The sequence below is a fragment of the Gigantopelta aegis genome, chromosome 3 (assembly GCF_016097555.1).
Source record: "Gigantopelta aegis isolate Gae_Host chromosome 3, Gae_host_genome, whole genome shotgun sequence".
Lineage (NCBI taxonomy): Eukaryota > Metazoa > Mollusca > Gastropoda > Neomphalida > Peltospiridae > Gigantopelta > Gigantopelta aegis.
In genome coordinates, this window is record NC_054701.1 from 22,491,499 (window position 1) to 22,516,054 (window position 24,556).

The 24,556-nt window shown below is 37.6% G+C and overlaps 1 protein-coding gene and 1 long non-coding RNA gene across 3 annotated transcripts in view; one reads left to right on the forward strand and one right to left on the reverse strand.

Annotated features, from left to right (window-relative positions):
• The first annotated feature begins 1,358 nt into the window (after window positions 1-1,358).
• The window catches only part of LOC121367705 (piwi-like protein 1), a 60,373-nt gene continuing 37,175 nt past the window's right edge, over window positions 1,359-24,556 (forward strand). For both annotated transcript variants that reach the window (XM_041492033.1, XM_041492032.1), the window contains exons 1-5: window positions 1,359-1,526; window positions 21,330-21,475; window positions 22,652-22,958; window positions 23,523-23,740; window positions 23,995-24,116. In XM_041492033.1, coding sequence (XP_041347967.1) covers window positions 21,335-21,475; window positions 22,652-22,958; window positions 23,523-23,740; window positions 23,995-24,116 — 788 coding nt within the window. In that variant the 5' untranslated portion in view covers window positions 1,359-1,526; window positions 21,330-21,334. The remainder of the gene's footprint in view (window positions 1,527-21,329; window positions 21,476-22,651; window positions 22,959-23,522; window positions 23,741-23,994; window positions 24,117-24,556) is intronic.
• LOC121367706 lies at window positions 5,666-13,193 on the reverse strand. The gene is made up of 3 exons (XR_005957422.1): window positions 12,941-13,193; window positions 6,970-7,097; window positions 5,666-6,431 (listed from the first exon to the last, which is right to left on the reverse strand). It is a non-coding gene; the product is annotated as an uncharacterized LOC121367706 (long non-coding RNA).

A 24,556-nucleotide genomic window follows, 5' to 3' on the forward strand; every position in this document is an offset into this window, starting at 1 on the left:
TTGGTAATTGATCTGCTGTTAGGTGAGGAATTGTTTTAATATATATTATGGTAAAATTGGGTTGTTTTAATTGAGGGGTGGGGTGGAGGGGGACTAATGGATAGTTAAAGTTTGTTTTGATTAAAGACACCACTAGAGCATACTGAATTATTAATCATCAGCTATTGGATGTCAAACATTTTGTACTTTTGACATGTATAGTCTAGAGTGCAAACCTGCTACATTAGTAGCCAGGTATCTTTTATATATAGGCCTATACACCACCCAACAGACAGAATAGCACATGCCACAGCCTGTGATATACTAGTTGTGATGCACTAGCTTAAATCGAATCAAACCGAGAAACCGTAACCAGCAGATCTGTTCCGATTGCAAAAAATCACTATTATTATTTTATTTTATTTTGCTTCAAAACATTTCAGGGTCCCTACATAAAATTTGCCAAATTTATAACTTTCCAGACAATACTTCCTTATACCTCTAAAGCTCACAACCATATAGGTTACTCCCTCACTCTCCCCCCCCCCCCCCCCACACACACACACACAAAAGCACATACACACACTCACGCCTACACTCATGCAAACAAAAAGAAAAGGGAAAAAAGATAAGACTTCCAAACGTTCCAGCATGCTTGTTAATACTATCACTAACCCTAAACCTAACTTAAGCCTACATTAACTGAATGCTGGAACGATCGGAAGTCTTGCCAAAACGTTTATTTTGGCCAACCGTCTGTGAGCAGTTTAACGACGGATTCTTAATGACAATATATACATCGAAGATTGATTAAACGAGTCGGTAAATTCCATTAGGAAGGACTTTCCTTTGGCACTGTCACTAACCCTAACTCTATGATAAGTATTTATAATGTTCTTTGTTATAGCCTACGCTACGTGACAGTGCCAAAGGAAAGTCCTACCGGATTTCGGCAAAACTTCACTTTCAATACCATGTGACAGTTTCGCAGGAAAACACTGATTTTACGTCAGTCGTAGGCTCCGCATAGTTGCCATCGCTGTTAACACTTGTCAGCAGAAGTATATGTTTACTATGATTATAATTCAGTTGGAGGAGACAATTATTTTAACTAATTTTAATGCTAACTATACAAAAACGTTACACATCGAAAAACATTATGTTGTCTAACCTAATGGCGTCCAAGCAAATTACAGCCCGCGGTTTTTGAACCGCGAAACATGATTGGTCCAGCGCGGTTGTCAATCACGCCGTACGGTGGGATCAATTGTGATGTGACGAAACGATGAGTCATGGGGAATCCCCGAAAACGAAACTAGCCTAGTGTCCTATTTCTCGGAATAAGAATCCATTTTGTAGAATAAGTTGGGTCAGCCAGATCTAACAAGGTTTGACTTTTCTACTGATCTAGTACATTTTACGGCTAATAATTAACAATTTTATGGCAAGAACTGGCAGAAAGAACCTCAGTTCACGGCAGATGTATCGGACTAGGTTTTCATGTGAGGATTTTTATTGTGGGTTGTTTACACACAGTAACACTGCAGGTATGTACCTACATTATACGTATGTTACACAGTTATCGGTGACAAATAGCGATATTGTTCGGGTTTCGGTCTGCTGTATGTAGTTATTGTGATATTCATATATAACGTTTTTGGGACGGGACGTAGCTCAGCTGAATGGTAAAGCGCTCGCTTGATGCGCCGTCTGTTTGGGATCGATCCCCGTCGGCGGACCCATTGGACTATTTGTCGTTCCAGCCAGTGCACCACGACTGGTATATCAAAGGCCTATGTATGTGCTATCCCGCCTGTGGGATGGTGCATGTAAAAGATCCCTTGCCAGTGGCGGATCCAGAAAATCCATTTAGGGGGCCCAATGACATGAGGTGGAATGTCAGTGCAACTTTGGGGGAGGTTTGGAGGGGATCGTAAAAAAAAAGAAAAATAATATATAATAAAATTATAACTGTCGCAAAATTTAGGGGGGCCGGGCCCCTGGGCCCCCACCCCCCAAGATCCGTCTCTGCTTGCTACTTATGGGAACATATAGAGGGCTTTCTCTTTAAGATTATATGTCAAAATTACTAAGTGTTTGACATCGAATAGCCGATGATTAATAAATCAATGTGCTCTAGTGGTGTTGTTAAACAAAACAAACTTCGTATAATGCTTTGACATGATAATTAGGATTGGTGTCATTTTAATTGGTCAGATCTGATGACAGGGCGTAATCAGCTTGAACTAAGTGGAGGTGGCAGAAAACAGAATCAGCCGGAGAGATGTAGGGTTTAAAAAGGTGTACGAGTTGCCACACGCGAGTATTCTAGGGCGTCCGGGTATTCACCTCTTCCGCCTCCCACCCGGACATTTTTAGATCGTATTCTAGAGCCCTTATGGTACTCACAATCGGACGTGGAAATTTTAATTGGGTCCACCTTGTGACCATGGTCATTTTGGTCGGGATTTTTCGACTCTGATTGCTAATAGCGTTTAAATTTTTTCGCTTTTTGGTATGCATAAACGTAATGACGTCGCGAATAGATATCCGGCGGCATTATTTTTAGATTGAGGGAACTCCTCGCCGCGCATGGCATTCTGGAACCTAACGTTGCGCTTACAATGTAGTTTTGTAAACAAAAGGAACAGTGTATCGTTTAATATTTATAAATAAATAAAATATATAAATACATTTATTTATAAATTTAATTTAAATTAATTTAATTTAAATTAAAAATTAAATTTAACTAAATAATAATAATACAAAAATAATAATGAAAATAAATAAACTTAAATACATAGTTATAAGAAGAAGAAGAAAAAAATATATAGCAATCCAGTTATTAACAGTCATTAAAAGTGCAGTATATATTTAGGAAGGGGTGCAAATTAAAAACAAATAATAATAAAATAGAGGCAAATAGTCTTGCCAAATAAATAAATAAAAATGGGGGACCAAGATATAACACCCAGCATACTAATAAAATATAGAAATGCAGATATAGAGGGAGATAACCGGAAAACAGGTCAATAAATAAAATAGTTTGTTTTGTTTAACGACACCACTAGAGCACATTGATTTATTAATCATCGGCTATTAGATGTCAAACATATGGTCATTCTTGACAGTGATAGAGAGAAAACCCGCTACATTTTTCCATTAGTAGCAAGGGATCTTTTATATGCACCATCCCACAGACAGGATAGCACATACCACAGCCTTTGATATACCAGTCGTGGGAACAAAAAAAAGAAAGAAAAAAAGGTCAAACACCAACCATAAGCGTCTGGGGGTGGGGGGAGGCAATCTTCGAATTCGGGTAAAAACGAATAAGACATTTGGGCAAAATGAGCTGGCCTTAAAACTTCTCTCTGTGTTTTGAATTCTACTGACAGTATTATTTTTAACGTAACCCATGTAAAAAGGAAGGAAGGAACTGTTTTATTAACGACGCACTCAACACATTTTATTTACGGTTATATGGCTTTTAAATGAGTACCAAGGGATCTTTTATATGCACCATCCCATAGAGAGGATAGCACATATCACAACCTTTAATATACCAGTCCTGGTGCACTGGCTGGAGCGAGAAATAGTCCAATGGGTCTACTGACCGGGATCGATCCCAAACCGACTGCGCAAGCACTTTACCACTGGGTTACGTCCCGCCCCACTCCCCCGTGTAACAATGTGTGGTGATTCTTACACAGGCGTGTGTGCAGAGAGAGAGAGAGAGAGAGAGAGAGAGAGAGAGAGAGAGAGAGCCCTAGAGAGAGATAGAGGGGGTGGAGAGAGGAGAGGAGGGGAGAGGTAGAGAGGGGTAGAGGGAGAGAGAAATAACAAAGAAATACGCGACAGGTAAATTATTTACTCAACTTGATTACCTGCACTTGACGACGATAATATACTTTGTCCGAATTTATACAAATAAAGAATTGTTTTTTTCATGTGGATTATGAGCCCCACACCTACCCACACACCCAATCCTACCACCACTGCAACAGTTTTCTTTTGGTTCAGTAAACAAAATGGACTGAACATTTATGAAAATAAACACCCAGTGAAACACACTTGGGGTTTTGTTAAAATGAATTATGGCACGCACAGTCATAGTCTAAAATATGAAGGCAGAACCCCCAAAAAGAAAGGGAAACTGCTTTTAATACAGGGGCAATTTTCCATTATCATTATTTAATAGCCATACACAAGTAATAATATTAAAAAACTAAATATTTTTAAAATCCAAATGCAAATATACAATTTATAATCTGGAACAAAAGTTAGATTTTAAAATGTCATCAGTATTATTTAACACACATAAACAACTTTTAGAGGCATATCCAAGACATAGAGGGGAATGGAGTGCTCAATTATGGACACCACAAGAATGGAACTTTTAATTTTAGTTTTTCATTAATTTGTCATTGCTTTCAGTCAGCTCTACAAAGATTTGATTTCCATTACTATACCGAGTGTAATAACATTAGTCCGTCAAACCAACTGTATCTTAAATAACTAGTAATGTTAACTACTAGTATTTACATTTTTAATACATAGGGACTTAATTCTATGTTACACATACATACTTTATAAAACCCTGGAGACCAGGAGTAGCAGTCACCAGCGCATGCGCCTGGATGTTGTAGTTCCTTCACTGACCGCCAGATGGACCTGGTGATGGTTTAACAAACTAAAAAATAAAATAATTTCAGGGGCGGGCGTATTTTTCAGGTACGGGCGGGGACGATCACCAACTCTTTTTTTATTTGACCTTATGGCAAACCGCCAAACAGGACTAACAATTGCTGCGCTTGCGCAGTTGGTTATTATAATCTTCGGATTAATTATTTGGGCGGAACGAACTATTGAAAGAAAGAAAGAAAGAAATGTTTTATTTAACGACGCAGACATAGATGAATCGGGAAATAGCAACACTAGCTATGCAATCCTTTTGTCACCACACTTGTCATGTTGTTTGTTAACGACTATCGGTAATGATCTTTCAAGTACAGCTAGTGTTACCGCAACTGTTAAATGAATCGTGATACCAATCAAACAATTAGTGCACAAACGGGCCTCAGCATAAAAAGCGTTACTTTGAAAACGACTACATTTCTGAAAAGTGGACAGTGCTGCATTTTTTATTGTTGAAATATTCAAATTGTTCAGCAATAAATTCATGTAAATACAGATTAAGAATTTTCCATTTGTTTATTTGATTTCAGTGCATTTACGTGTATTACACAATTTGTATCTAATTCAACTTTCTAACTGATGTTACGGAAATGTTCGATGTTGACCGACGGGGTTCGAGCCAACGGGATTTAACTGTATATATACTCTATTCCATGTTGAAACTTAAAATACCATAAACTTAAATGACGTTTTGTACATGATATACAAAATATACAGAGAAAGAAATAAGGGAACACTTAGTATTGAATACTGTTATCGTCCCAATGTCTGTATAAAGTACGAAGATGTAATGTGAAAGTCACTGAATGACAGTAATGTGAGACTGGATGACAGTAACATGGTTAACTTCCTGACACAATAGATGAGTGTTTTTGTTGCAGTCACCATCTCCTGTAAGTGTTGGTGTGATCCCTTATTTCTTTCAATCAGTACATATTGTTAAACAGGACATACACTGAAATACACAACAAACAACAACAATGCAAAGTAATATTTATAATTTATTTCACCTTACAAATTGTGAAGAGTGAAGCAAGTGTAGTGTAGAAGTAAATAAACCAAGTGTAGATAACTTAAGATAAACACATCTTAAATTGTTAATTAAAGTGGGTGACATGTCAGAGGGAACATGTAATTAAAGTTACTCAGTATTGTATATGAACAAAAATTATTACTTAAAATTATTTTTTATTTGTTATCAGAATTTAAAACAATTTCATGTATTTTTCATAATTATTTTGTTCATTTGTCTTTATTTTATGAATTGTTTTGCATTGAAGTTCTCAATTATAATCATCTAACTGTAACATTATTTTCCTGTTGCATATTGATTTAAATTCAAAATGAAGATGTATGAAAAATGTAAAATATGAATATCATTTTGTGTTAACAGAGCATGTAAATTACTTTGTCATCTACAGCTGTCTTTAAGAGTAAATGTATTACTAGTAAATAACAGCTCTGCTATCAACATCATGAACCACTGGGTTGAAATCTCTTTCATATCAAAGTTATCATCTTGTAACAAAACAAAACCTGGATCAGACACTGTCATTGAATTTCTCTGAATCAGATGGAGCTTTCTAGCAGAGTTATGCAGCATTACACAAACCGTAATAACTTTATGAATCTTAGAAGGTTCCAAAACGCACACATTCAACACCTTGCTTGAACTTTGTCCAGCTGTATATATCCTCACTTTAGATGCACTTGGGTTCACAACCAGAGTAAACAACAACTTATGTGCCATGTACCTGGAACAAAATGGTGATCTGGGTAATAATAGGTGGGGTTTTTGTTTTTTTTAAAGAAAAAGAACAAATCATCTGCTTCACCAAGGTAAAAAAAAGAAAGAAAAGAATTTGACAATGTCACAATATATGTTTATAGAGCACTGTTTTATTTGTTTTGTTTTTTTTACAAATGATAGATTTGTTATGTAACTAAATAGTTTTACTTTTATCAAATCTATGCTTCAATAATAGTGAAAAATTGTATCTTATGTTTAGTGGTTATATTATCTTACCAACGCCATATTTTATGCTTTTAAATAATTACTTCAGCTAGTTCTCTCTATCTCTGTCTCTGTGTGTGTGTGTGTGTGTGTGTGTGTGTGTGTGTGTGTGTGTCTCTCTCTCTCTCTCTCTCTCTCTCTCTCTCTCTCTCTCTCTCTCTCTCTCTCTCTCCGCTATCTATACACACACACACATGGTTTTACACACACACACACACACACACACACACACACACACACACACACACACACACACACACACACACTGTCTGCATTACCTGCACATTGATATAATGACACCATTTGCTACAGAATGTCACCATTTGCTACAGCCATGTTCGTTTTATGGTTTGGCACCTGCTGAAGAGTGTTGTCAGTTCTCACCAAATTGTTGACTGATGTATGCCTATAACATAAAATGAACACATACATAAATAAGTGAAATCAATGAAAATAGCTTATATAATTATTATATATCTTCCACATGTTTTCAATAAAAATTAAATTAAACTACTTGTTTCAGTTACGGAAAATATGTTCCGCTAAAATGGTAGCCTACACTACACAGTCTACAGTACTGTGCATGACCATTTCAATCATCCGGTGCGTTTAATATTATTTACGCTGACGATTTTGTGAAAATTTAAAACCTTTATTAATATTATGTGGATCTTCATGCTGAAATATACAGGACAAAAACAGGATTTCAACACTTCATTATGAAACAATTGTTGCCCATAGTAACAATTGATGGAAACTAATATTTTTAATGAACTAACTAGATAATTAGCTTCTTTGTATGTTCCCCATATCAGAACTACCAACAAGGTCATACATTACCATATAGTGGCTGCTTGTTTGATGGCCATCTATTGTGTGGATGACCAAGGAGTAACAATGTGATATGAAGTTTTATTGGATGGTATGGTGCATCTATCTTTTGGTGTATTGGTTAGAGTTCATAAGTTACACGGCTCTAGTATAGCTTTTCATGGTGTAAATGACCCAAATTATCAAACTGACTTCAAACCAAGTTTGACAAAATCGGTCACTAGACTTTAATTAAGGTCTCACTACACAGATCACTTCCGGGTGAGAGTTCACTCATCACGGTCCACTATAGTTCCTAATTGTGGCACATGTTATGGTTCACATATCGACTTCTAGGAAATGGTGAAGAATTAAAACAATATGTATGTTTAATGGTAAGCCTTCTGGCTGTATTTTGCCCATGTTATTTTGTAATATTGTGCATCGACCTTTTAGGACATGGGTATATAGTGCAAGTGACAGCCGGAGTGAATCGGTTTATAAACCACCTGTTCGGACCGGTACTACAGCCAGATGCGGTCATATAGCAAAAAACTGAGACGGAAATGTTCACAATTTTGGAATGAATATAAATGCTTATATAATGTATGTTCGCAATGGTGTATGTTGTTAGTGCCAACGAGAACCCGTTCTATGGGCAGTCTTCGCTTGAAGTTGGGCAGTTTAACATGGGTTTCAATGGCAGATGACATCTGTGTAGTGAGACCTCAATGTAGCGACCGCAGTCGCCGCTAGGGGCGCAGCTGCGCCCATATTCCGAAATGTCACGAGTTTGGTTCACAATTGGTAGTGTTGTTCAAGGCCAGAATACGCTTATTTTGATGACGATTTTGCACGTTTTTTTTTGTTGTTATGACAAGTACACACCTACCGATTGATGTATATCCTGTTTCCGAAGTTGAACGACTACAAAAATAATTTTTTTGAGGCAAGTGAAACTTTGAATACGTCTTATTTTGCCCCAAAAAGGGCGATTTCACTGAGATATTGATAGATATATATAGTAATATAATAAAACAGCATAAAAATAATTTTTTGGTAATTAAAAAAAAAAAGCAATTTAGTTTAATTCGACATCGAAAATATTTCAAGGGAGGTAACTATGACCCACTGACCCGCAAAAGCGAAAATATAGAACTTCACAGTAGGGACACATTTTGATAAAATTAAACGTATTTGATGCTTTGTCATTATTTATCCACCCATTATTAACTTTTTGGGTAGAATATATATCATACTGAAGCGTTATTTTTAGAAGACAATGCATATTTAATTCAAAATAACTTAAAATAATGTTTTGCTTATCATGATGACTCAGCAGTTTCTGATAGCTGAAGTTGATTTTAAAAAACATTTTGATAATGCATAACTATTCAAATATAGACGTAAATCTATTTTTATGTAAATCATTTGAATGAGTTTAGCATATGACTAGATCAGTTTTATACAAAAGAATAGTATTAATGCAATGGAAATAAATTAAACAGAATTTGTACTTTTTAAGTCTGTTATATTTGTAAATACCTTTTTGAAAGAAAATGTTTCAGGTACCATAACTTCTCACATTGTAACACAAACTTAAATTTTTTGGTAACCAAGTAACATTAAATTCTAAGTATAATTATACTTTTTCATCACTTTATCAATGAATATTACTGTTAAAAATGGTAAAGAATTAATTATTTGTAAAAGATACTAAAAGTAAAGTGAAAATAACTACATACAGAAAAAACATTTGAAGGTGTGTTTCATCTGATGTAATGAATATTTCTGTTTACAAATATTATGTCAAACTAATTACAATATTTGAAACAAAAAGATAAATAACCATGGTCATAATGGGTATTTTTCTTTATTCAGGAAATGTGTAGTCTCTGTGCGTCTATGGAGAAACCTGAAATGGAAACGGAGTGGGAGAGTACACGTGGTTATGAGACAACTTTCAGTAGATTCAATTATACTTCAAGCTTGATGCTGTTATGTTTTCTGTTTCCAACTGTGACAGAACCTAGAACAGAAATGAAGTGTGTGACAATAATTCATAGACAAATTTAGACTAATACTCTTTCATGGATGCTAAATTTGGTACATCTAGCCATAAATGTTTTATTATAATTCAAAGTGGTATATAGTTATATTTATAATAATTCATTGTTTGAATTTGTTTTTATAAAGCACTTTATTGAACTAAAATAATCATAGATGCATTTAGTAAATTATTTAGCACACGTGTGACTGCTGTCTCATGCCTTAAGTGTTTCAGCTGCTAAAATATGTTTTGGGGATATTTTTTCTGGATAGAAATTTACCTTTCTGATATTGTACGAGTGTTTGGACATTCCTTTCAAAGGTGAAATATGGCTACTTATATTGCTTTGTTTCTAATAATGATATTGAAGGTGTAAAGTATCTAAATATTTTTGTAAGAAATTGATTAAACATATTGGCCAATCATTGGCATTCGTCGTGTGATAAGTTTTTACTGGTTTGAGTTAAAAGACTGGTACATATGATAAGTTTTATTGCATCTTTTATTGAAATCTTCAAGTATTCAATATTATTATGAGTCTAGGTAAATTTTTAAAAAATATTTTGAAACAAGAAGCTTATTTTTTTATGTAACGTGTATCCACTTTCCATCTGCGATCTAAACCTTTATGTTTTCCTTTTTATTATTGGTCTGGATGTACATTATTGTATAAGCGTAAATAAATGTGAACTGAAAATGTTATTCTGATGTAACATTTGCATCAATTATTATGTCATTAAATTACGTATTCCAAGATTTCTGTGTTTTTTTTGTCATTTTGGAGCGGTTTCGAACCTACCCCAAGAATACATATGTTATCAGAAATAATAGTAACCCTGTATATTTTCACTTGAAATTTTCAGAGATGCAACATTGATAACTGCTTGTAACATGTATAAGCTTACAACAGAAATTTCTCTGTTATTTTTTGGTTTACAAAAGTGGACGTAAATGACAATTAAAATCGTCATGTCGGCCATGTTTGGTCACAGAAGTACAAGGCTACTACAACTTTATTTTGCTTCATTTGGATAATATAGTGATGTTTTTTCAATAAGAGCAACATATTTAATGAAACTATGACCATAAAGAAAAAAAAAAGTAAAATATTTTTTGGGTCTGCGGTACCTACTTAATGGTAGAGCGCTCGACCGAGATGCGAGTCGTAGAATCGATCACAGTCGATGTACTCGGGGGTTTTCCCGTCCCAACCAGCACCCCATGACTATTGATGAACTACCCATGACTAGTATAGCAGAGACTGGTTTTTCGGTAGATATAGTGTGTAGTAGCAACGGGTTTCCTTTATGTATCTATACTCTTAAAAAACCCAGTAAGGGAACCTGAAATATTAATGTTAATGTTTTGACCACAGACATCCTAGTAAAGAACGTCCAGGTCCGTTTATCAACACACCGAAAAACATTCCATAGTTTGCACGTGCATCACGCAGTTGCCTCGTACACGTGCGTGGGGTGTCATACACGATTTGGACAATTTCCAGGAAGGTCCATTAATCACTGTGGAACATTATTTCTGTCAATATTTTTCATTCTGTTGATCATACAGTTGTTACTGTTTTGTTTTTAGTCGTTTTTATTGTTTGAATTTGCGATTTACTCATAAAAAAACGTCAACTTTCAAATTTCACTTCTGACCCCAATCGTCCTTCAAGATCTTTGGTGGTCATAAAACCTACTGTATTACTGAACTACCGGTTGTAATGTTTGCCCAATTAATTCACTATTATCATATAACCATTTTCCACAGCTAATATATCTTACAATTTTGGCAATTGTAAATTCTTATTAGAGTTCCCCTACTTCAAATAGCCATATGCTTGTCATCCAAATTAACCGAAGTTTACAAATGTGCTGAGTTTAAAATGTGTTTAAAACATTGTTTTTCTTTCCTCCCGTAGCAACACGGGCAGTAAAACCAGTACAGTAATAGTCCAAACTGTAAAGCAGCCATCAAAGGGTGTAACAAACCGTGGCCTTTTAAAACAGATGGCTGCATAATACAGGTCCGTTTACACTGTACTAGATGACTTAAGAGATAAAAGCGTGGCCTCTTAAGACATATGGCTGCTTCACACGGGATGGGTAACTGACACACACGTCCTCTCTCTCTCACCCCCCCCCCCCCCCCCCCCGCCTCCCATTAGGTACTGTCCAGCGCTCCCAAACAAACACCTGTTAGGATTGTGAGACAGGCCAATACACTCACTTACTCTCTCTCTCTCTCTCTCTCTCTCTCTCTCTCTCTCTCTCTCTCTCTCTCTCTCTCTCTCTCACACACACACACAAATACACCGAGAGAGAGAGACAGAGACAGAGACAGATAGAGAGAGAAATAAATAATACATGTTTTATTTAACGATGCACTCAACACATATTATTTATGGTTATATGGCATCAGACATATGGTTACGGATTACACAGATATTGAGAGAGGAAAACCGCTGTTGCCACTTCATGGGCTACTCTTCGATTAGCAGCAAGGGATCTTTTATATGCACATCCCACAGACAGGGTAGTACATACCACGGCCTTTGATATACCAGTCGTTGTGCACTGGCTGGAATGAGAAATAGCCCAATGAGCACACCGACGGGGATCGATCCCACACCGACCGCGTGTCGAGCGAGCGCTGTACCACTGGAATACGTCCCGACCCCGAGACAGAGACAGAGAGACACACACATACACACAGAGAGAGAGAGAGAGAGAGAGACACACACACACATCACACACACAGAGACAGAGACAGAGAGACGCACACACACACACAGAACGAGAGACGGAGACACATCACACACACAGAAAGAGAGACGGAGAGACGCACACCACACACACAGACATCAAACACACACACACACAGAGAGAGAGAGAGAGAGAGAGAGAGAGAGAGAGAGAGAGACACAGAGAGAGAGACACACCACACACAATGACAGAGAGACACACCACACACACAGACACATCACACACAGACACACCACACACACAGAGAGACAGAGAGAGACGGGGAGACACACATCACAGACACACAGAGAGACAGAGACAGACAGATAGACGCACACATCACACACAGACACCATATACGCACGCACACACACACACAGAGAAACAGACCGAGAGACACACACACCACACAGAGACAGTGATGTATTCTACTGCATAGGCCCACCATTTGCAGGTAAAAATAAAAAGGTTGAGTGGAATTTGTAATTAAAATGAGTGGAATTTGTAATGTAAAAAATATATATATAAAAAGAAGAAAGAATGTATATAAAGTTTGGGCCAGTTCCCCTTATCCTAAAGGAACTTTACTTTATCTTCTCTAGTATACACAGCTTTAAAAAAAAGAAAAAAAGAAGTCATATTTACCTTTAAGAATTATGTACTCCCGTCTTCAGTGTTTGGTGAAAAGATGAAGTGTTGAAGTGTAATTGATTAATTTATATAAAGTGTTTGCATGAACTCTTTAATCGATTAACAGGCGAGCACTCAATCGAACGCAGCCTAGGAATTTACCCAACCGAATAAAACCGAACAGAGCCGAGCGATAAAAATAAATAAAAAATGGCGGCCAACAATGTTCCAAAACGTGTAACGCGTTAACCCCCCCGTCACACGTGATACAAGGTTAGACAAACGTTCAATAATGGCTGCCGATTCGCATAGGTCGATAGCAAAATCAACCGATCTGCCGATTAAAGGCGCTCAATCACGTATTTAGTGGGCCTTATTTCTCTAAATATGGATTATAAATGGAAATTACATTAATTTGGAATACCAAACCTAGTTATTGTATGATCCAAAACATTTTAATTGAACTACGATCGAGGGAATTCCTCAATCAAGACAGTTAAATTTGTTCAAAAATTGCGAAATCTCACGTGATCTCTTGTTGGGGAATTCTATACTTGTGATAAGCCAATGAAAACCGAGATCGGTACGAGCCTGTCAAAAGTGTTCCACTTTCAAAATCATGGCTTTGTTTTTGACCTGGATAAGCCAGCGTAGTGAAACCAGTGCGGAGTACGGCGTCATATATGCACCAAACGTAATTGGATTTTCTGTTCTATATGCTTAAATAATAAAAATATTCTAGGGAATGTAGTTTTAATTATTACTTAACCCATTTTGAATCCTGTTCTACCTTCAGGGACAAGTTCAGCCTGCCGTTTGTGCATGTGTGCATGCACGTTAATCGTGCATTTTTATAGAACCCCTCCCCCGATAAAACACCGCCCCATCTACCCCAAAAAGGTAGTAGACTACTAATAATAATAATAATTATAATAATAATAATTAATAATAATACACAATTGTTATTATTATTATTATTACTACATGCATTATAATGTTGGTGAAATCACGTCGCGGTGGTGTGGGTGGGGGCGGTTGTTACAGAAACATTACATAAATTTAGAGGGGGATCCGGGAGTGGTCTCAGCGTTACTGGTATAAAAATATGTATTTTGAATTTTATTGCCACTTGCAATTTTGCGCTTTTGAAATATGACTAAATACAGCAAAATAACCTTTCAGTCATATTTATTTGCGGTAAAATTAACTTAATTTTTTTTTTTACGTAAGGATCCTCAAAATTATTAAGTTCAAGCCAATTTGTTAGTTTGTGTACTGTCCGAAGTTAGTTTCTCTTTCAGATAATCTACCTCAGCAGCTGATAATTTGTAATTTTTTATTTTTATTTATCTATCTATCTATCTATCTATCTATCTATCTATCTATCTATCTATCTATTTATTATTAATCTACCTCAGCAGCTGATAATTTGTAATTTTTATTTTTATTTATCTATCTATCTATCTATCTATCTATCTATCTATCTATCTATCTATCTATCTATCTATCTATCTATCTATCTATCTATCTATCTATCTATCTATCTATTTATTTATTATTATTATTATTTTATTTTATTATTTAAATTTTTTTTTTTTTTTTTTTTTTTTTTTTTTTTTTTTTTTTAAACTTTATTACCCCAGATCACTGGCAATGTCACGATTGGGGTGCCTTGAGTTATCGTCTTACAAATGTACAATAATAATAAAATTATAACATATTTCATATATACATGTATGCACACATACACATACATATAGATACATACACACACACATTTATTATTAATTTTTTGTTAGTACCGTAAGGGCAATATTACGCTATTCATAGATTCATATATACCCCCCCCCCCCCCCCAACACCGTCTACCCTGTTCAGAAAACGCACTGTTCGTACAGTACTTGGTATGTATTCCTCCTGTTCCAGATGGTTCGATAATATGGATCAATCAAGTACTTATTTATCGCCTATATACATTTTTGCTGTGAATATAGCCAGCCCTCGTTAGTGGAGGCTATATACACGGTCGTCGTATATATAGTCACATCATATACAAACACCGTCTAGTTGTAACAAATGTAACAATTCCTATCCCAAGTCAGCTGTTATGGCATATATGGAAAATGAAGATGTTTGTGATTATGACTAACGATAAATTTACCTATAGATGCAAAGGCCTAACCAATCGGGATTGTCGACGTTTAACATGCTTCTGTTACTGAAATAAATTAATGTATAAGGTTATTATCATTCAGTACATGTTTTTATTAATTTTTATTAATTTTTAATAACTTATTTTCATTGTTAGTTTTGTTTCTATTTACCCTACGTCGCAGAGGACGGTAAAGCGTTCTCGTTACACGAGCTTGGTCAATCGTTTTGACACTGCGGTTATTCGGAGGGATACCCGTCACGTCACTCAAAATAATACATCACACCTCTGCTCTCCAAATAGCCGTTATTTTTCTCCGAATTACGGACCGTTGACATAATTCAATTGTTTTTATAAAATATCAATAATAAGTGGAATATACTGGTTATGTAGATGGTTCAATAAAGTACTTTTAGGTACAAATCAAATGTATATATTGTGATATAATACTTTGTTGGGTCAGTAATTAGGTCAACCATCCGTGATTGAGCGCCTTTAAGTCAATACCTTTCTTAATGTGCAGGGCGAATTGCTTCCCTCTATTTAGCAAATTTAAAATGGTAGGGACTTTTTTTTAAGGTTGTCGTTGGAAGATTTATTTTGTTAATACTGACGCAAGTACTTCAATCGGGATTTAATGAGTACTGTAGGTTATACAATTTTGGTTTGTGTGTCCATTTGTTAACCATTTCGGTTGAGAAACGGTTAAAATATGGTATCACAAGTTTTGAATACCAGCTATATAATGGAGTAATGTTACCATTTTTGGACGTAGAAAGAATCACACTTTCTATATCCGTTCGGACTATTATGTTATCTGAATTTGAACTCACGTTTTTGCTTTCTATCAAACAAATCACTTTAGTTTTGGTGGGGAAAAAAAGGAAAACTAGAAGTCCATAGGAATTTATGTGTTTGCTTTTTATGAAATGTATTATATTAGTTACAGTGAAAAGGAAAAGTAGGAGAATTTGTGTTTATATTAACTATATTATAATGAAAAGAGTAGAATTGGTGTATAGGTTAAAGTACGTTAGACGTTTACAAAACTGAACATTTTTCAAAAAGTACTGAGCCAAACATTCTAGAGATGAAACACGGATCCAGTTGTACCAATGACCGTTTAATGCTTGTCAGTTGGTATTCCAAGTAAGGAGGGCGGGACGTAGCCCAGTGGTACAGCGTTCGCTCGATGCGCAGTCAGTGTGGGATCGATCCCCGTCGGTGGGCCCATTGAGCTATTTCTTGTTCCAGCCAGTGCACCACGACTGGTATATCAAAGGCCGTGGAATGTACTACCCTGTCTGTGGGATGGTGCATATAAGAGATCCCTTGCTGCTAATCGAAAAGAGTAGCCCATGAAGTGGCGACAGCGGGTTTCCTCTCCCAATATCTGTGTGGTCCTTAACCATATGTCTGACGCCATATAACCGTAAATGAAAAATGTGTTGAATGCGTCGTTAAATAAACTGTCTTTCTTTTTTTTCAAATTAAGGACGTCCATGTTGGGACCTTCCGTGTTCTAATTTGCGGAGTAAAAGTAACTGCAGCTCTGATTGGCGACAACGTGTGACCGCTGTTTGCGTGAAAGGCTTATGCTACTGTGGTGTTCTTCCTAAAAGATAGCTGCTCTTAAAATCACCCCTATTCTTGCAAGTACTACCTCGGCTGATACGCTATAGTACTTGTATCAGTTTTATTATAAAATGTTGAGTTTATCAACAATACCATGGAAATCAATTTGGCGTAAGGGAAGAAACTGTATTAAAGTTACTACTTGAGGTTTGATGGATTATTCCCCCTACGTATCTGTTCGCCACACATTGGCATATCAGGTCGCACTATACTAAATAAAATTCCATAGGCGAAAATATTAACCTGTATGCTTTTAAACACTATATAGAATGTATCAACCAAACTATGACCCATAACTATCAGTATTACAACCCCTCTCTCAAAGTATTAACTGAAGAAAGTGGAACAGTTCATATCTGAATTTCCATATAGGCCTAACTGTATAACGTTATGGTGCAATATGTATCCGTTTAACAGTTGCCCTGTCTGTGGAAAGAAATGTTTTATTTAACGACGCACTCAACACATTTTAATTACGGTTATATGACGTCGGACATATTGTTAAGAACCACACAAATAATGACAGAGGAAATCTGAAGTGTTGAGTTCATGTTCGGTAAAATTGGGTCTATTGCATGTGTGATCTAAGCACGTCCAGCATGCCATGACAGTTAATTGTGTCTAACCTCTCCTGTGCAAATGAAATCAAAGCTCTCCAAACTTGACATGGTCAGAATGTGTTTGGGCATTATTCAGGTGTCGGTAGAACGCTCGCCTCAAGTGCCCCACGACTTGCATATCAAAAGCCTTGGTATATGTTGTCGTGTGTGGGGAAAGTGCAATTAAAAAATTTCTTGGTACTAATGGAAAAAAAATCGGGTTTCCTTTCTAAGACCAAACGTGTAACATCTAGTAGCCGGTGATTAATAAATCAATGTGCTGTAGTCGTGGTGTTGTTGAACAAAACAAACTTTAAACTAACTTTGTTTCCGAAACTTCAATCCTGTCTGATAAATGAGTCTTCTGCTATTGTAGAACCATGTATCTGTTGTCAAGCTAGCCTGGATATACCTTACAAGTCGCTCATTTTACCTTTAATATATATATATATATATATATATATATATATATAGAGAGAGAGAGAGAGAGAGAGAGAGAGAGAGAGAGAGAGAGAGAGAGAGAGAGAGAGAGAGAGAGAGAGAGAGAGAGAGAGAGAGAGAGAGATAGAGAGAGAGAGAGAGAGAGAGAGTATTTGTTCTTTTCTTTGCGTATTTATGAAAACAAGCACAGACCTTGACGTATTTATTACAATTTCATCAATAAAACTGTTGGAAAATTACAATTAACATTTTCCGCGACATTCGATTATAGATTTCATAATTGATCAAGACATAGGTAGAGCACAACAAATAAATTTTCAATGACAATCGATCATTGGGATCTATTTTCAGGCACGGCGAAGCAGGGTGGCAGGGAGGGGGACCTACCCTCACCACAATAATTCGGAATCAAAAATATTATCGGTAGTAAATCTTAAGGCAAAGATGAATTTTACCTGCAGAATGCAGGAAATTGCATTTCAGGACATTTAGTTTTCAAAATTTAATGCGGAAGCATATCCCCGAACCCTTAGAAACTTTGCTTTGCACCCTCGATCTCAGTCAACCCCCTTCCCCCACCCCGAAAGGAAAGGAAATGTTTTATTTAACGACACATTCAACACATTTTATTTATGGTTATATGGCGTCGGGCCTACTCTTTTCGATAAGCAGCAAGGGGTCTTATATGCATCATCTCATAGACAGGATAGCACATACCACGGCCTTTGATGTACCAGTCGAGCGAGCGCTTTACCACTGGGCTACGTCTCGCACGCCGGATGCAATGGAATCAGGGCCCTTACTTCAAGATTTGCATCGCTGAACACAATTGCTATGATCAGAATATGTTCTAATTGCTTTGCGCGAACTTTTGTCGACTTTCTGTTTCGTCACAATATAAGACCCGTCTGAATGACCTTAGCAATACTATACTAACAGTTTTGTCAGAATGGCGTCACGAAATGTATGTCACGAAAGCATATGAGGCCAGTATATATTAATTCGCTTTTCAACTGGGGTGGGGTGGGGTGGGATGGGGTGGGGGTGGGGTTTGGCAGGCAAAACAATATATATATTTAGAGTTGGGGAGCAGTGTTCTGAATTAAACAAATCCCCACCACACCCATTCTCCGTGGTCTTGCCGAGCCCGCCTCTACACACTTCCGACCTCTACGTGCAATGCTATTCCGAATGCTATTATACCCGATAAACGTCCCATATATGTTACGAGGCGTTATGGGACAAAAGATGATTCAGCCAGTAAATGTTTGTTATTATGTTATCACCAGTCACCGGCATTATGACAATACGTATGAGATCAGCTTGATAACGAATATTGTTTTTCTCTTATCTCGTCAACCCATGACACCACTGAGTAGCAGACGGCAATTTAAGTTATAGTTATATCATCCTTTTCCGAGAGATTTGTTTAGTTAGACCACGGTTGAGTGACGGGTGTAATGATCGAGGGCGTAGTTTCTCGGAAAAGGATGATGTAACTAGCTTGTACCACGCCCCCATTACAGATTTATATTGTAGCTGAACTATATGTGACCTGTAGGCGTAGCTTTCTTCAGCCATTCAGCAATCGCTCAAATTTAGGTCAGACACGCCCGTGGTCTAACTATGGGATACACCACGGGTAAAATCAAAGGTTGGTGGTACAATAACTGACTCGTATACAACATGAGAGCTGTTCCCAAAGCCGTAATCTTGTGAACAATGCCCGATCTCGCGGGTGCAGTAGTCCATCAGATACTGCGTTCGCATTCCAGTACCGGCACTAACCCAGATTTAGCCCGAGTACTCTGACTGTAAGAGAGCTAGACGGACATTTGGACATAAACACGCTCTCATTACAGTCAGAGACCAACCTATGTCTTTTTTTTTGGCAATTCCTGACTACCAAACGGTAGGCAACGAGTCCCGCTCTAATACCACAACAATCCTATGTTTGACGTCCAAATACCTTTACATCAATCATTTTTGAGTTAAGTGATACAAAAAAATCCACATATTAGCACATACTAGGGCACCCACATTCAGCTACGCTTCGTGACACTCCGTCGCAACAATGTCTATTTCGAGACTGGGCGATTCCGCCTTGTGCAGCAGTTACAGGGGTCATCTCATAAGAGGAGGCAGTACGTAGTACTTTTGCCGTATCCTGTCGATAACACCCCAAATGTATCCTTCAAATTCAAAATGGAATCAATAATGTGTAATTGTTTGGTTTAATGACGTAATGAAATCCAAATGTGTGGCATGCCAACTCTTCCATGTTTGTAACTTCGCTTGATATGAGACGGCCCCTGTAACTGCTGCACAAGGCGGAATCGCCCAGTGTCACGTGGTCTACGTCTCGAAATAGATCGCCGAGCTTTGCAATTGTTGCGACGGAGTGTCACGAAGCGTAGCTGAACTGTTTCTTTCTGTAATAAGTGTATTAGTGATTAATATGTGGATTTTTTTGTATCACTTAACTCGAAAATGATTGATGTAAAGGTATTTGACGTCAAACATAGGATTGTTGTGGTATTAGAGCGGGACTCGTTGCCTACCGTTTGGTAGTCAGGAATTGCCAAAAAAAGACATAGGTTGGTCTCTGACTGTAATGAGAGCGTGTTTATGTCCAAATGTCCGTCTAGCTCTCTTACAGTCAGAGTACTCGGGCTAACCCAGATTGAGTTTGAACGACACAATAGTAGGTGTAATATCTCTCACAAACCCATTTCCATACACAAATAGCCTAGGGTACTTAGGTGTGTGTGTGTGTGTGTGTGTGTGTGTGTGTTAGTGTGTGTGTGTGTGTGTGTGTGTGTGTGTGTGTGTGTGTGTGTGTCCAGGACAGCGCACTGAACAGTAATTGGATATAAGCACAAGAATCAAATTAACATCAAATGATGGACAACAGAGATCACACTGGGCCACTAGCAGATTACCTTCAGAGCATGCCCCACCACACTATCGGTCCATGGATCTCGTCCAGTTTTGATTACCAGAACGACACGCAGAATATTGATAGTTATTGTCAAGCTATGTAATATTAGATCCGTTTGTCAATTAACCGAAGTCGCGTGATCACGTTGACAACGCCATAACCCATGACCTTTTAACACTATGACGATGACAACGATAATTGCTTGTATAGTTGTCATTTTATAGTTACACAAACGTATTTTGATCAGTATGTGTACTTTTACGACCTCTTCCTAGATAATGGTGCGGGACATAGCTCAGTGGTACAGCTCGCTCGATCCCCGTCGGTGGGCCCATTGGGCCCTATTTCTCTTTACAGCCAGTGTACTACGACTTGTATATAATTTGCTATCCTGTCTGTGGGATGGTGCATATAAAAGATCCCTTGCTGCTAATCGGAAAGAGTAGCCCATGAAGTGGCGACAGCGGGTTTCCTCTCTCAATATGTGTGTGGTCCTTAACCATATGTCTGACGCCATATAACCATAATTAAAATATGTTGAGTGCGTCGTTAAATAAAACATTTCTTTCTTTCTTTTTTTCTTCCTAGATAAATCCCGCAACCGCCAGTAACAGTTAACATTTATTTACCCTTCAGTCTAGATGCCAGGCAAAGCAAGAGGCCGGGCCCGTGGAAGGGCACGTGGAGGACGAGAAGCCCAAGAAACAAGACGTCCTGGGGAACAGCAGCCCCAACTAGGTGAAATTCAAGAACCAAGACGTCCTGGGGAACAGCAGCCTCAGGTAGGTGAAGTTCGAGAACTAAGACATCCTGGAAAACAACAGCATCAGGTAGGTGAAGTTAAAGAATCAAGGCGTCCTGGGGAACAAAAGCCCCAACTAGGTGAAGTTCAAGAACCAAGACGACTTGGGGAACAGCAGCCTCAGGTAGGTGAAATTCCAAAATTCCAAGACGTTTGAAGAACGAGAACAACAGCTTCGGGTAGGTAAAGTTCAAGAAACAAAATGTCCCTGAGAACTGCTTCTCAGGTAGCTGAAACTCAAGAGCCAAAACGCCTTGAAGAATGGAAACAGCAGCCACTGGTAGGTATAACTCAAGAACCAAGATGTCCTATAGAACACAGCTTCGTGTCAGTGACGTTTATGAACCAAAACGTCCTGGGGAACAACAGCCTCAGTAAGTGATAATTCATTCGATAGGTCGTAGGATTAATCACCTTCAATGGATTCAGGTTACTCCTCCCATCCGAAACAGTGCCCAACAACTGGTACTGGTATGTATTGCCCTGTGTGTGGAAAAGTACATATACAGGTGTTGGCAGCGGGAAAATGTGTATAAAATGAAACCATCAAATAAAGTAAGTAATTAAAGATGTACATCTTTACGCATTTTGACGTCCTGATTGTGTTACAGTCGTGGGTCGAAACTTTTGACGTTACTTCGGGATTATTGTTCTTCTTCTTGTTTTCTCTATTGATTATTTCTGTTTTGACAATATGTCGAAATAACCACTTATTAAACAGCAAGTGAGCTTCGTGGTCTAGTGGACAATCAAGCTGACGACAGTGGTTCAAATCCCGTGAAAGCTGACTCGCACATTCATTCATCTTTCTCATATATCACCCTCTGCCTATCATTCTCATTATCTTAAATAACAAACTCCCACAATTTCAATCTGTTTCGACCCTTTCTGTCAGTTTCCTCACCTGTCTCAACTTCCTCCATGGGTCTCTGTGCATTTCCAGACTGGATATGTTACGTTTTTCTCAAATTAAATTTTTGGGACATTAAACTTTTCTGTGTTTGCAAACACTTGCTACAAAATGTTGAATAAATATGTATATAATTCATTTTAATCACCAGACTCCTCATCACATATAAATAAATAAGAATATGTGTATATAATATATAAATCATATCCACGTAAATATTTTTTTATTATTATTTATCGTCTGCAGCAAGCTCCAGCTACTCCACTACTGGGCGCAGAAGGTGGGAGTCCACCAGATCCTAGAGAAGATGTCGGAGAACCTTTCCCAGCACTGGCTGCAGGAGCCGTGGGTCCAGCAGTTTCTAGTGGACGGGCTGCATACAGGGGAGGGGCCAGGGAGCCTCGGCCTGGGATGGCTGGAGAGGTCCCTAGAGTTCCCGTAGAGGAGATGCAGAGGATGGCCATTGGGACAGGAGAAGCCAGTGCGACTGGACACCAACGAGCAGAGTATGGTGATTTGACCACCCGTCCTGCACATATTATTGACAAGAAAGGTATTAATCGTTGTGTTAGCTGAATGTAGTAATACTTTATAGCAAAATATAAACAGCTTTATTGTAGACGTGCCTTTTGTCTTGGGAACTAATAAAAAATATTTATTTTCATTTGTGTTTTAAGCATGTCACTGTTGTATATTATATATTCTTCAGCGTGCTCTCTTTGTGTGTCTCTCTCTGTGTGTGTATCTCTCTCTCTCTCTCTCTCTCTCGCTCTCTCTCTCTCTCTCTCTCTCTCTCTCTCTCTCTCTCTCTCTCTCTCTCTCTCTCTCTCTCTCTCTCTCTCTCTCTATGTGTGTGTGTGTATGTATGTATGTATCGTCAATATCATATATTTGAAATACAAATTGTATTGTGCGAGCCTCATTGACAGTGTGGTTTCCCCACAGACACTTATCCAGTATAAAATCCTGGCTACACCAATGAACTAGAATCAACACAATATTTAGTCGTTGACTAATGAAAGTGCTGGGATATGGACATGATTCTTAATAAAGCATTTCTTCCATTTTCTTTATATGAAAGGTGTTGGATCACTTTGATTAAGGCTTTGTTGTTTAGGTACTTCTGGAAGACCTATCGAGCTGTCCGCCAATTACTTCAGACTGGAAACAGCACCGAACCTTATCCTTTACCAGTACCACGTTGACTACAACCCACCAATAGAATCACGGAGGTTGAAGGCAGCCCTGTTAGGTGCTCATGAAGAATTGCTTGGAAAAGTTCGCGTCTTTGATGGAATGATTCTGTATCTCCTAAAACGACTGCATGAAAAGAAGGTAATGCTAGAACTATATTCCATGAGTAATAGTGCTGGATAAAGTACCATTAATAATAGGTAGTGTGCACAATTGATGAATCAATGGACGATCACACATTGGACGATCACACATTGGAATCCTATTTTGGCCAAGTAAGCTTCAGCGTTAGGCAAAACAGTATTGAATACAAGCTGAGGGTGAAATATGTATAACAAAATGTTTTAAGTGCCAATGAGATGTTGTCAGGGGTTTTTTTTTTCTTTTCTTTTCAGACGGAGGTGTATTCCACCAGACAGTATGATGGGGAGCAAATACGAATAACCATAACCTTGACAAACGAACTGCCACCAAATTCACCACAGTTCATTCAGGTGGCAAACATCATCTTCAGAAGGTATGAAAATTAAATTTAATTCAGCGATTCGTGAACTGGTAGAAACAATTAAGAACCATCATTAGTAGGGGAGTGTAGTATGTGATTATACCAAAGGTAACTACTGAACACTCATCAACGTCCACAGCTAAAGCTGATCGGCCACACAAGACAAGTATCTGTTGTCAAGGACGCCCACATAGGGGATCTAGACCTGAAAACCTTTTTTATTTTACATATTTAAAATATTCGTATTCACCAACATTTGCCATGACGAATTTTACTTGTAGGAAGCAGGAAGTTGCATTTTAGACCATCAAGAATTCAAAGTATTTGTAATTGTAACTAATTATTTTATTGGATCGTACAGTTTTTCATTGTAAATATTTCATTTGATTCAACAATGTCTGTGGTGTCTATATATTCAGCTTATACAAATGTTATACATTGTGAACAAAAAC